A 14,126-nucleotide genomic window follows, 5' to 3' on the forward strand; every position below is an offset into this window, starting at 1 on the left:
TTAGCAAAAACGGAGAGAGTCAGGGGCGGACTTGGAGATAATCTCCAGTCCTGTCCTGGGTGAAACGAGTTGATGCGTTCGTTCGCAGTTATAAAAAGCGGAAACATTTCTAGAGTGTGCACTTTGTTGAAATATGACAGAGGCAGTCGTCGTGTATAAGAAATAACATTAACATTGCACAGCCGACATATTTCTATCATTGCTGGTCGAGTAAAGAGAGCCGGCTTGGATCAATTTAATGGTAATAGAGACGGGAACGTGTACTTCATAATTTAGATAACGTTATTGGATCATTTCGCTATGACTTAGCCGGTTTGCGGACATGTAACGGCGGCTATACTTCAGCAAATCGTATAATCGACAATAATTTCAAGCGTGTCCGTTTCGAAAAGAAAACTGTAATTTGAGGAGTTTTTCAAACGGGATTTTTCGCACAAAGTCGTCCCATTTGGACCATCTGGTTAGCAACGCTCGATGCTAACTAAAATGGATCCCACGATGTGTGTTCTTCCTTATCAAAATCACTGTCATGTGAAGCTACCTTAACACATCATGATTAATGAATTGCGGCAATGTTATCTGAATAAAGCACGGAAATCTGCTAATTCCTTCGGTATTATGACAGCTCCCATCAACTTGTGCGATACAAACTTGCCACTTCTGGCATTACACACCTACTCGTTGATAGTACGTTGTAATTTCATGCAAATTAAATCGCGCCGCATTAATAAATATCTCAATTTGTTTAGTTTCTTTGATGTTGTGCGCTCTGGTAATATACATGATAATTGTCTTTTTACAGCGTACTTTCGACAGATGAAGATGCACGTATTCATGATTTATTATCGATCATTTATCGATCCCAGCCGACTGACTCTTAATAAAATATTGCGATTGTGGTCAACAAACCATCAATAATTTTACTTCCGTAATTAGAGAGATGAGAGCAAATGGAAAGCGTGCACTTTTACTCGAACCACTTTTTTCCAGCCACTGGGAAATAGGAAATTACACACAATCAGCACCTCCTGGGAATTACAAAAATGGACATTCCGAGACTCTCCTATAAATTGGCATTTTGGATTGTTTACAAAGCCACAGACAAAAACGACGTGTTCTTCTCAAAGTATCCATTTCATTGCCACCACTTAACGGACTTATCTATTATATTTAAGTAACAATTAATAGGTCGAGATGTTGCCACACATTTCTGTCGGGATTTTACAAGAACTTAATGGTCTTGTAATTACATGATGCTCTTACACAAATGAACGTTAAGTGCTAAATCCTATAAATTGCAAACGGCGAAACGAGTAGTTGCTGCGTTAAACGGCTTACAAGAAAAATATCGCGCTTTATGACTGGAAAAGAAAGCGTTTTCAACTTGCAGCCAAACTTCCAAAGTTTCACTTTTCTAACTCTTGCACTGATAATAAAAATAAAATAATAAAAACTACTTTAGGAAAGATAATGCGGGCCAATATAACAAAAACTTTTTGCTAAGAAGAAAAGGTGGATCTGTAAAAATAAATTTCTAAAATTTGTCTCTTTTGCTCTCGAAGTTTGTAAAGGTATTAACTTTGTTAAATTTTGTTGGGGCGGCATTTAAACTACCGGAGTTTCCGCAGATTTTTCCGGAATTTATTTTCAAAAGTTTTAACTTTGAATTGTTGTTTTAATTAAACCTAATAACAATGAAAACACATTTATGGTGAACTCAGATTTGTATGTATAAAGAAAACGCTGTTTTTTTTTTTTCATTGAGAGATTTTTTGGGGGGCAGCTTGATCAGAAGCGGATTAAACGTTGAGTACTTCAAACAGTAAAACTAAAAATTTAAAGTAAAAATTTCGTGAATTTAACAACAATCTGCACCAAAATTAAGGAAAATATAGGGAATCTAAAAAGTAGGTAGCCTTATTTTGGCAAAATTTGGAGGAAAGGCAAGGAAAGTATCTAAATAAACTAGAAAGAATTTAAATAAATGTTAAAAGAATTTAAAGATAATTAAAATTATTATTAATTTAAAAGCAATTCAAAGAGTAGTTATAGTTCATTTGAATAAATTTGGCCGAAATTGTCACTTTGCCAGATTCGAGTGGTTCTAAAAAGTTCTCCTGTCTTATACATTGGTAATTTTTGGATTTTAGGATAATTGTTTTTCCTCAGCGTATCATCAATCATTGCTCCAACAAATCATAGTTATTTCTGTGGCATAGACAATAAACCAATAACAATTTTCGACAAATACATTTCACCAAGGTCAGCCCAGGATTACCTACTCTTTTTTTGCCACTTGAATATGTCAAACTGACAATTTTGGACTTTATGTAACAAGTGTCTAAATAAAAATCTGGTCAAGAATGTAGTGCCACTAGCTTTTGTTTTTTTCGTATGTCTCCTCCTAAATCAGTTTTGACAGCCGTCATTCGTTGAACGTGTTTATTATTGTTCAAAAATGGTGTTCTCTAGTGAACAAAAAGCCTTTATGGTTGGAAGCTAGCACAAAATGTTTTTTTTGAAAGATTATGGAGAAATAACAAATAACCTATAATGTGTGACAACGTGTTGACAGCTGTTGAGTTTAAAACCGACATACGGAAAAAAACAAAAGCTGGTGGCATTACGCTCTTGACCAGATTTTCATTTAGACACCCGTTGTCTAAAATGAATTCACAGAGAAAATCGAGAAAATTCAAGGAGAATGTAGAAAATTTGAGCTGGATCTAAGAAGAAACTGCAAATTTTGAACACCAGGAATCCATAAATTGGAAAGAATCAAAATTTAAAAAATCTAAAAAATTTAAAAAGAAATTTTGGGCCATAACGATAAAATTTAGAATACACAGAGAGATTCTTTAGTTTAAACTTTTATCCCGAGTTGGGTCTGGAATTCCCGGAATTTCTTTTCCAACGTTTTCACTTTTTTAACTCTTCTAGTTTATTATTCATTTCAATAAATTGGTTCTTTTTTGTGCTTAGAAATTTATGCAATAAGTAACAGTTATAGACATCCAATGAATGAACAATACGATCAATTGGCTTGTTCGCGTGTGTTTTTTGTTGTAAAAACTACTTTGGGAAAGATAATGCGGGCCAATGAAAGAATTCTTTTTTTGCGGTTTCATCCGATTTTAATCGCATTCTCCATTTTGTTACAAAGAAAGGGTGGATCTTTGTCTCTTTTGCTCTAGAAGTTTGTAAGAATGGCAACTTTGGCAAATTGTTTTTCAAAGTTTTAACGTTTTAATTAAACTTAATAACAATGAAAAAAGATTTTTGTAGTACAAACTAAATGCCGAGCTTCACTTTCATTCACAGATTTGCTGGGAGGCAGCTTGCAAGGATTTAACGAGGAGTGCTCCAGACAGCAAAATTAAAAAAAAGAATCTAAAAACAATTTGCACAAAAGTTGAGGGAAATTTAGAAAATCTAAAAAGTAGCCAATTTAAGGGCAATCTGGAGGAAAAACAAGAAAAACGAATTTAGACAAACTAGAGAGAATTTAAATTAATCATAAAGAAATCTAGAGAGAGTCTAAGAAAAAATTATAGACATTTAGAGACAATTTATGAAATTCAAAGAGTTCGTATCTAAAAAGAAAATCCAAGAAGAATGTAAATTTTGAACATCTAAGGACAATCAAACCGAATCTAAAGAGAATCCAGAAGGTTTACCTACACAAATTGAAGAGAATCTAAAACGAACTAGAGATCTAAAAAAATCTAATTTGAAATGAAAATTTAATATTTTAAACACAGAATCTGGAAATGCCGAAAATTTAAACAGAGTTTAAAGAATTAAACAAACTCTAGAATATCCAGAGAGAATCTTTTTCCCCGAAATCCCGGCAGTTTTTTGGAATATTTTTTTTCAACGTTCCAACTTTTTTAACTCCTTTAGTTTATTATTCATTTGAACAGAACAATCGAGTTGGTTGTTTGTGTGCGTTTTTTTGTTCTAAAACCTACTTTGGGAAAGATAAAGCGGACCAATGAAAGAATTCTTTTTTGCGTTTTATTCCAGTTTCAGTCGTATTCTCCATTTTGTTATGAAGAAAGGGAGAATCTAAAGAAAATTTGTCTTTTTTGCTCTTGAAATTTCTCGGAATTTCTCTTTTTTTGCCCCGAAGTTTCTGTTTGGATTTTTGCTGCTAAAAATACTCCAAAGTTTATTAGTTTATTACAGTACCAGTGGAATTACGAAAGTTATCACACAAATAAAAAAGTTCAAAAATATTATGAAATTTTTGTTGCGAAATGCTAATTTCTACCCTGAAGAAGCTAGAAAGTTTCAACTTGACGGCCAGAAATTCTCTAAGAAATTCTTCAGAACAAGTAATAACAATCCTTTATTTCAAATGGTTTGTTTTGCGGCATTTTCCTTCGAGCACCCGATGTAACGACGTAGCATTACAAGCTAAAAAAGTGTGGTATTATCAGCAGTTAGCATTGTCACGATTTAGCTAATGTACTCGTCTGGTCGTCAAACACGGAAAACTCATCAAGTTTGTCAAGAACACAACTCCTCCTTTTGTGTCATTTTTAGTAATAACTACCATGCAATGTTATGACATTGCATAATTATCTCCGCCGTGAAGTGCGCCGAAATTCCTCGCATTTCGAGGTCAGATTTGAACGCACCCAATTACCATCTTCACACTACAAACTCCAGATAATAGCAGCAATAAATTAATTGTTCCGTGTTGGAATTGATTTTCTTCACCGTTACGTAACAGCTCGCCGCCTCTCTAGCAAAAGAGGCGTCATCAAGGTTGAGATATCGAACCGGAAACGCTGCAATTTGATAAAGAAATAAATGCATGGATTAGAAGAGACAATGGCTCGTGTACACGTGCCCTAAGTGCGTGTGAGGACTTGATAACCAGTTTGTGTATGTAATTATACATCGGACATATCCTCAAGGTTTCCCTTTTTATCATTCTCATATGCAATAGGTGTATGAGCTCACCTGAGCGCGGTAAAAATTCTTGTGCGTTGTTGTAACGTACACCCACTGGAATCACGAATTTCTCATCGGAGTCGTGGTAAGCAAACACCCTGTAGATGTGGATGCTTGCACGTGTGACATTATGCAAAAATCTGGTTCGGTTTCAGTTATTAATCATTTACGAGGCGATTATTGTAATTAAAGAAATTGGCGGTGATTAGCGTTTCCGCTGGGGTAACGTTATGTAACCGTTACTTCGATGGATGAAGGGAAATGGGAGATGCCCAAAACAACCAATTCGTCCTTCCGCATCTCACTTTCTCAGAAAATTTAAGTTTTGAAATGAAGGCGGAAAAATTATAGTTATTTGTGTACCAAGGCCAAAAAGTGTTTTTTTTTTCGGCCGAGCCTTTTTTTAATGACCGAGGGCAAAATGGCACTTTTTGGCTGTGATACTCACAAAATTTTTTACGCGACATCATTAAATTTACAAGTTAAATAATTTTTATTTATGATTTATTGGTTTAATCATTTATAACAACTGAATAATTAGAAATATATATGAATCCATTAAAAAAGTTCTTATTTTCTTTATTTACATTTGCAGTTTCGGTATGTGTTGTTTCACAATTTGTAAGAATTAGGTTTGATGTGCTGCTAGACATGTTACACTTTATAGCAGTTTGTCGATTTGATTTTACCCAAATAACTATAAAATTGGAGGTAATGTCGGTGTCTTGATGTAATATGCAAAACTATGGATAGATGGCGCCACCATAGATCGGCCAAAAATGTTTGCGGCCAGAAAAGACTTACTTTTAGGCCGCTTTTGAAGCCTAAAAATTCCATTTTTACTTTAAGTCGCCTAAAATAGCTATTTGTGTACCAAGGCAAAAAAGTGGTTCTTTTTTGGCCGAGCCTTTTTTTAATGGCCGAGGCGCTAGCCGAGGCCAGAAAGAAGGCGAGGGCAAAATGGCACTTTTTGGCCGTGATACACACAAGATTTTTTAGGCGACATCATTAAATTTAGTAGTTAATTAATTTTTACTTATGATTTATTGATTTAACAACTGAACAATTGGAAATATTTATGAATTCTTTAGAAAAGTTCATATTTTCTTTATTTACATTTGCAGTTTCAGCACGTGTAGCTTCACAATTTGTATAAATTAGGTTTGATGTGCTTTTTGATGTTGTTGCGACAGCACTGCTATCCATGTTCATTTTCAATAATTCAATACGTCTTTGATGCACTTTACAGCAGTTTGCCGATTTAATTTTACCCAAATAATTACAAAATTGAGGGTAATATTGGTATCTTGATGTAATATGCAAAACTATGGATAGATGGCGCCACCATAGATCGGCCGAAAATGTTTGCGGCCAGAAAAGACTCACTTTTAGGCCGCTTTTAAGGCCTAAAAATTTTATTTTTAGTTTAAGTCGCCTAAAAAAATTTTTTTCTCAGGTCATCGTAAGGTCACTAGATGAAAACTTCTCTTTCATAAGGTACAGACAACTGAGAATGTGTTTAAAATATTAAAGAAATAGACATAATGCAGAAAACAATGATTAGAAAGACATGAAATTTGTCATCGACAAAAGTTAAGATTATCTTAAAATGATTGTTTAAAGTACAGTAGAACCTCGATTATCCGGATACGGATTATCCGTGCATTACAAAATGCACTCAAATCTAAGACCAATTACTTCGTATTTTTGCTTCTAATATTAGAAAACCTAAAAATTGGAACTTTACGAGTAACAACTGGTGTAGTTTAATGTGGTTTAAGTCGGTAGTGCAGAAAGTAAAAACTAAAATTTTTGTCTTTGTCTAGTAGTGTTTGTAAACATTAACAAAAATGCTTGAAATAAAAATTCTTTTGCAATAAAAACCTTCATAATTAAGGAAACTAAAAACTTAAATGACAGAAGAAATTTTGAGACCAAAAAAATAAATAAATAAAAGTACTAGATTTTTGTACTTCAAAATACAGGCGAACTTCCACAACTACTCAAACTTCTTTTACTCGAATTTTTCTACAACTCGAATTTTTTTTTCCCTTGCGTTTTCCTTAAAATTTACATGTGATTTCCTCTCTATATTTTCTCAGAATTAGTTTGTAAAAGCTGATATTGTGGTAATTTCTTGAAACTTCTGAAGTATATTAATAGTTTTAAATGCCACTATAAATCTAGAATTTTATCAAAAGTGTTAGATAGCTATGAAACTCCAATGTCACCGAAAAAAATATTCTAAATTATATTTCGAAAATCTGGGGGTAAGTGATTCTGACAACGATAGAAGAATTGAGCTATAGGTAAAACAAATTTTTAAGTGCAAGAAGAAGAAAATCCCAAAATTGCATATGACAATCCTACTAACAGATCATAAAAACAGGGTTGGTACACAAACAACAAAAAATATCCATGTCATTCGCGTAAAAAAAATTAAAAAGACAGAATATATCGTTGTCTTTCTCTTCGTAACCAAGAGCGGTATCTTACAAAAGAGAAATTTTCTTTTAGTGACCTTAGATCATCGACGAAAATGGCGACACGTCAGTTCTCTCAGCAGCACAGGAAAATGCATAATTAATTTCGCGTTAATAATTTTTCCACAGAATTTCCATAATAAAGGACGTTTTACAGCTATATGGCGACCTGTAATGTTTATGCGCATATTTAGCATCTTCGCAATAAAATTCCGAGTTAACAAAAGCGCAGATAACAAGAAAAATAAATAAGGATCAGTTTCGAAATTTGTGGCGAGCAACTCTTATAAATCCTTTAACGCCGATGTTAATTAAACAGATACAATCTCGCCTTCGGCCGTCGGTATTTATAGCCGAATGATCAACAATTTAATTCCTCCCTTGTTTACGATCGTCCATTAAATCATCGATCGTTTGACATCCGATCATCGATTTTTTATCGATCGTTCATGTCGCTACCATCGATTTTACACCGCTCGTAATTCATGGTATCTCGTTCAGGGGAGTTTAGTGCTTCATTATGACATAAAAATTGTTTACGACAGAGTGTGTCGTTCTCTCGCCAAGGAACGGAAGAAGAAAAAGAAAAAAATGTTACGACGAGACGCTAAGCAACAAACACTTCCCACTGTATCTTCAGAGTTCATCTCACTTATAACGCACACAGACTAGAAAATCCGTTCTGAGAGTTTTATTGTGCAATTTCGTTATAGGGTTTACTAGCCCATTATTCTAACGTGCAATTAGACGTTTTTTGTTTGAGGATGATGGGTTACTGGCGGAGGCGACATGGGAAAAGATGAGGATGAAGAGCGAGGCGAAATTGGTCGCACCGTGCAAGATTCTTAAATGAAGAAAAACAAGTGGGTGGCACAGAAGCAGACGAGGAGGAACGTTTCTTTACTTCAACCTCCACAAAGCGAAAATTTGTGATGTAAGTGATGGAGGAGCCCAAACTATGGAATTTTTTCCGCATTCTTTCGATCTCGCTTTCAATCAGTTAATAACACAGCAGTGATGATTTGTGGAGGTGATGGAATAAGTGAAGAAAAATCCCCGTAGGCGTCCAAACACTCTCCATTGTTATTATAAATGACGTCGCACTAATTCCAACACCCACAATCAGATTTATCAGTTCGGCGTGTCATCGACCGTTGAAGTCACCGTCGAAATGTAAGAAAAATCGCAGGAATCGCGTGCTAACTGTAGAATGTTTGGTATGCGCGCCTTTTCCATATTCGGCGCAATTTATACATGCAGACCTAGTTTCATGCCCTGTCACAAGTACAGAAAGGGAGACTTTATTGTGGCTCGGAGGACCGTAAAGCAACTTGGGCAACCACAAGCGAGCCTTTCTCAGGAAATGCGTGAAAATGACAACTGCGACTTTAGGTAAACTCCGAGAAACTATAAAAACAAGTAACGGAAGCATTAACTGTACAAGAACCATAAAGGTTTACAACCTCCTCTCACCGTCCGGCGCGAAGACATCATCGAAATCGAAATTAATTCGAATGAATTCCGCTCCGGTGCAGATTTCGAGTGGAATTTCCTTCGAAACCGCCAACAATCGATCATGATAAATATTTCAATTATTCGTTAATGACGTCTGTAATCTTCCCATCGGCGGCCTTGGATCTCTTCCGCTCGAAAATCTTCCAATTCAATTTTTCTAAAGGTGATGACCCGCGTTTTTTACCCGACCTTGACACCAATCTCCTGAAATTAGCCCGATGATTTGAGTTCATCGACTTCGATCGAATTTAATTAAATCGTCAATTACGGGAAATTATAACAATCACGTCGACAACGTGATGTTGAATGCCGAAGAGCGCGCGAAAAAAAAATTACAATATAAATACAAGGTTGATATTTAATAATACGTCGATAAATCATCGCTCGAAATTAAATTTGGAATTATGAAATTTAATGTAATTATGATTTATAACCGAAGAATGTGTTATTTGGCGATAAATTATATTCTTGCCTCCTACTGGGATTGTTAAGGCGACTTCACATTGTCATTTTAACCTAAATTTCTGTTTTGTTTTTCTGTTAATTAAAAGTGGAAACGGATAAGATCTCAGATGCATTTCTTATCGGTTGACGTATCGTAAAATGCCTTTCTTGGCTAATTACTTCGGTAAGAACTGCTCGATGTTCATGCAGATAGTGGGAAGAAATTTTACACTTTAATTGAAGTTATTGTTCATTGAGCCGAATTCGAAGAACGCCAAAAGAGGAAATTGGAATTTACCTCGCTGCCACTGAAACGAACATTGTTTGCCTTTACAAAACGACGGCGAATTTTTCACGTTGGCAGCCCTGGCAAAAATCACATCACTAGAACTGCCAAACCAGCCGGTCAGAATTCCAACGCCTGCTTTCATTAAAAAAAAATGAGAAACGGAAAATCAAATGGTTTGACAGTCAGTGACGCGATTTTTTCACGTTGGCAGCCCTGTCAAAATTCACATCACTGACTGCCAAACCAGATGGGTCAGAATTCTAACGCCTGCTTTTACTCAAAAATGTGAGAAACTGAAAATCAACTGGTTTTCACGTTGGCAGCCCTGGCAGAATTTACATCACTGACCGTCAAACCAGCTGGGTTAAAATACCAACACCTGCTTTTATCCAAAAAAGTGATAAACTGAAAATAAACTATAAGATCTCATTTTTAGATAGACAAATTAAGGAAAGTCGCTAAAAGTCTTGACGAGATGCGAAACGGAAAAATCCTGAAAACTGAAAATAAATTCAAAATTAAGCTAATTCAGGGTCTGATAAAAAAAATGAAAATAATCTGAGAAATTTTTGGAGAAATGAGGATCTAAAAATGAAGCTAAGATGCCCAAACGATCGGAAAAATTAAGTACCACAGAAAGAGAAATAAAGCGAGAAATTAGTAACTGAGAAACATGAAATATAAATGAAAAAAAATCCTGAAAACTATTAAATTAACTAATGAAAAAGTCAATATTCATAGTAATTTAAGTAATAAGTGTAAAAAGTAAGTGTTTATTGCATGAGTGTCTAAAACACGAATTTACGAGTGTTTTAAATGCAACAAATGCCATTTTTAACTTGTATTTTACAACATTTTATCTACGACTGTTCTCCAGTTTTAATTTATAAAAACGGACAATCAGAAATTATCTGTCATCAAAGGTCAAAATAAATACAATTTGACTGCTGATTTATCGACTCTAAGCAAAAAGCGTTCAATAAAACGTTTATTGCAGTGCACTAAACGTCTACTTTTTGAACGAAAATACGTGCAAAAAGTGCCTATTTTCTAAATGATTGTAGATCAAATTTATTAAGGGTGAGAAACTAGCACTAAAATTAAAAAATCAAAGAATTTAGGACTAATTTCCCCTTGATGCTGGTCCTTGGAGTCCGATAATCGCCCTCAAATTTAAAAACCTCAACAACAGGTGTTGGTGTGCGCTAAAATGAGTGTCAACAGCGCAACAAGCGATCGATAATTTTCATCCAATTACCGCATTATTTTTCCTCCTTATCATCTCAAGCCTGAAGAAATTGCACAAATCATGCAACATCTCCGCTGTCCGTCTGTCACATGAATTGCACTCGCATTCAAGAGCTCTTGAATGCACATAATTGCATTGTTTAAAAATTTCGAGTTTGAAAAAATCTTACCATGCCCATTGGTTTTGGCATGCCCGTTTTGGGTGTAATGATGGGCATACCCATTCGGATGCCCCCGTAAAATCGTGTGAGGCATTTCTTCAATATTTTCACATTGTCAAAAACGCAAAGTTGGCGTCGCACAACACTTTTTTCAACGCACACGTGTGTTCCACCGCTTACTTCGCGTATTCACGATATCAAAGCGACCGAACATCACTGAAGGAAAATGCAGAGTGGTACTCTAGCCTAGGAGTTCGAGTTTCCTCGACTAGAGCCGGAAATTGACGGACACCTGTTGCTGGTGTTTACAGGGGCGTAACGGAATTTTCAAGTCATCGTGACATGTGTCAAGATGTTTCATACGAAAGCGAATCATCTTTGTGCTGTTATGGAGAAGACGTCGGGGAGTTTTTTACCGAAGTTACCGACAAATGCGCCGTTGTGGCGAGAGGCTTTAAGGAGCATCAGGAAGTGCATTTTGGCGGCCGAGTTCAATCCGCAGAGTCGGAAGTTCTTCATGAGTCTTTCAGTGATTGCCGCTGAGCGAAAGAAACAAGGAGTGACGGGATCGTGGGTGATACACCCATTCAGCATCTTCAGGTTGGGTTCCAGTACCATGCATAGTATTCATTGACACTTCTAGGTTGTACTACGAGATGTGGATGACTTTCGTCTTTCTTGGCGCTTTGATTTATCGACCTCTTGATGTTGCTTTTCGGTACTACTTAGATAATGTCCTTTGGATCCCCAACGCCTTGTCTGCTTTTTGTCTTTGCGACATTGCCATTAACTTCTACACGGGTTATTGTCTTCCAAACAAAGAAATTGAAATGAATCCAACGAGGGTTGCAAAGTCCGTACGAATTTTTACCACCATGAGCTAAAATGTCTTCCAGGAACTACTTCTGCAGTATTTATTTCATCACCGACTTGCTCTCTTCGCTACCGATTTTTCAGTACGAAGCCTCCACGTACAACACTGTAGTTAACTACCTGGCGCTGTTAAAAATCTTCAGACTTCTCACGTTCATGATCTACCTTCACCGAACTCTCCACGTAACTACCACAAAGTACCTTTTCTATCCTCTCCAGTTTTTTAAATGCAGGTGTCTCTCCCCCAAGATCTGCATCCTGACTATCATAATAGTGAACTATATTAGTTGTTGCAACTTCTTTTTGACTCCAATGGTGGTTGGTACTCCCTCCAAAGACTGGGAGCTGATGGGGAGCCTCTACATCCTCTCTGTTTTCTACTCCGCGTCGTTTATTCTAGGAGTGGAAGTACCCATCAAACTCGACCAAAACTGGAGCGTCTACGGCTTTGCTATTCTTATCTACATAATTGGTGGTGTCTTCATTGCTTATCTAACAGGTGCGGTGGTACCAACAGTCCTTTATTCTCCCTTAGCTGTGTTTATAGAAGTCAACTCTGATTCCAACAGTACTGAGACTAAGTACTGCGCTATTATGAGTCAGATGAACGCATTTATGCAAGTGTACAAGTTTCCTCCAGCTCTTCAAAACAGAGTGTATCAGTACTACGAGTACAAGTACCAAAAAAAATTCTTCAACGAGCGAACCATTGATCGTTACATCTCCGGTGGGTACCACATCTCACCACTCTTTCTCATTGATAAGTTTAGATAAGCTCCGCAAAGAAATCAAATTCCAAACCTGCTACCTCTTGGTCCAAAGCGTCTCGCTCTTCGAGTCCCTTCCTTCGGAGATTCTAGAAGTTATCGTCACTCATCTAAAAAAAGAAATCTACCTCCCTCAAGACCTAATCATCAAAAGCGGAGTCATCGGAGATTGCATGTACTTCCTGTCCTCTGGAACCGTTTCCGTGTCGTCTCCTTCAGGAAAAGAGGTTGAGGTTAACAGTGAGTTAGTTAAGTTAGTTTGTAGGTCTGTCATTTGCGAGATGGTGACTACTTTGGTGAGATTGGATTGATTTTTCCGAATCAGAAGACCACGGCTAGTATAAAAGCGTTGGAGTGTTGCGAGTTGTACAAGTTGGAGCGGAGGCAGTTCAAGAAGTGTTTTGAGGCACGAGATGAGTTGTTTAAAACGATCAAACGAGTGGCGAAGAGGAGGATTATGTTGACGCAGGATATAGAGAAGAGATTGTTGGAGAGGGAGCATTCAATGAGTGTGATTCTATGATTTATGGTTGGTAATAAAAGTCTTGTTTTCTCTTTGGGTTTTATTTATATGTCTATTGCCTTTTCTATTTGTGACATCTTATATTTTTACAAATTTTTAAAAATTATGTACAAAGAAATATCTAAAAATCTCTACGTTATTTCAACCAGATATCATACAAGATTTGTGAAAAAGGCACGATAAGTGTATTTCTTAACTTATTCTTGAATCATAAATAATAACACACAATGATCAAGAACCATGGCTTTATCTTTATGTTAGATGAGACTAGAGCTAGTTGAATCCTCATAAAACCAAGTCCCTTGATCACAAAATCTCCGGAATGTTACATATCACTGATGGTGTCTCTTTTGACAGTCAGTCATGACAACGAGATAGATACAAACATTTGGACTGGTTTTATCTATGTCTAAAAGTGCATTTACAAAATTTTTGCTATTTTACACATTTTTTTTGTCGCTAACAACTAAATGTTTATCTCCCCTTTCCCACACTTGACACTTAGAGGAGAAAATTACACTAGATGAGGTATTTCAATAATACCTTGCCGGTGAGTATTACTATTACTATATCACAATCGTGACCGAAATCTTAGAACCTGGACTCGCTCCCTTCTCTGGCCTCATACTAGGGCTTAAGTCGTTTGAAACCGGCGCCGTCTTGGCCCAACTTCAATTCTTCGTAAAGCGTGGGGTTCACTTCGGTCGCTGCAGGTACATGGAGCGCCTCGTTCTTCCAACCTTGGACTCCAGAAGCTGAAGAAACGGAGATGCCGTTAGCAGCACCATTGGAGACTGTGGGGTTATCACTCTGCCCTTGAGGGACCTAAAACAAGCTAGTTTCACTTAAAACAACTTGGAT

At 36.4% G+C, this 14,126-nt stretch overlaps 3 protein-coding genes across 5 annotated transcripts in view; 1 reads left to right on the forward strand and 2 right to left on the reverse strand.

The window, feature by feature from the left end:
• The window catches only part of LOC148172026 (calpain-9-like), a 27,352-nt gene extending 16,001 nt beyond the window's left edge, over window positions 1-11,351 (reverse strand). For all 3 annotated transcript variants that reach the window (XR_015770338.1, XM_088040664.1, XM_088040663.1), the window contains exon 1: window positions 11,112-11,351. Coding sequence is in view for 2 of the 3 variants with exons in the window: in XM_088040664.1 (XP_087896790.1) it covers window positions 11,112-11,196 (85 nt within the window). In the remaining variant the exon portion in view is untranslated. The remainder of the gene's footprint in view (window positions 1-11,111) is intronic.
• A 54-nt stretch (window positions 11,352-11,405) lies between these two features.
• Window positions 11,406-13,265, forward strand: LOC148172027 (potassium/sodium hyperpolarization-activated cyclic nucleotide-gated channel 2-like). Its single transcript, XM_088042397.1, has 6 exons — window positions 11,406-11,702; window positions 11,746-11,955; window positions 11,999-12,158; window positions 12,195-12,702; window positions 12,746-12,969; window positions 13,008-13,265. The coding sequence occupies exons 1-6, from the start codon at window positions 11,455-11,457 to the stop codon at window positions 13,263-13,265; spliced, it is 1,608 nt and encodes a 535-aa protein (XP_087898523.1). The 5' UTR covers window positions 11,406-11,454.
• A 22-nt stretch (window positions 13,266-13,287) lies between these two features.
• LOC148172028 (Ig-like and fibronectin type-III domain-containing protein 2) overlaps window positions 13,288-14,126 on the reverse strand; it is a 70,385-nt gene continuing 69,546 nt past the window's right edge. The window contains exon 14 of the mRNA XM_088042593.1: window positions 13,288-14,090. Within this exon, the coding sequence (XP_087898719.1) occupies window positions 13,893-14,090 (198 nt within the window). The 3' untranslated portion in view covers window positions 13,288-13,892. The remainder of the gene's footprint in view (window positions 14,091-14,126) is intronic.

This window comes from Gnatocerus cornutus, chromosome 7, assembly GCF_029298725.1.
Source record: "Gnatocerus cornutus isolate USDA-ARS CGAHR chromosome 7, icGnaCorn1.1, whole genome shotgun sequence".
Lineage (NCBI taxonomy): Eukaryota > Metazoa > Arthropoda > Insecta > Coleoptera > Tenebrionidae > Gnatocerus > Gnatocerus cornutus.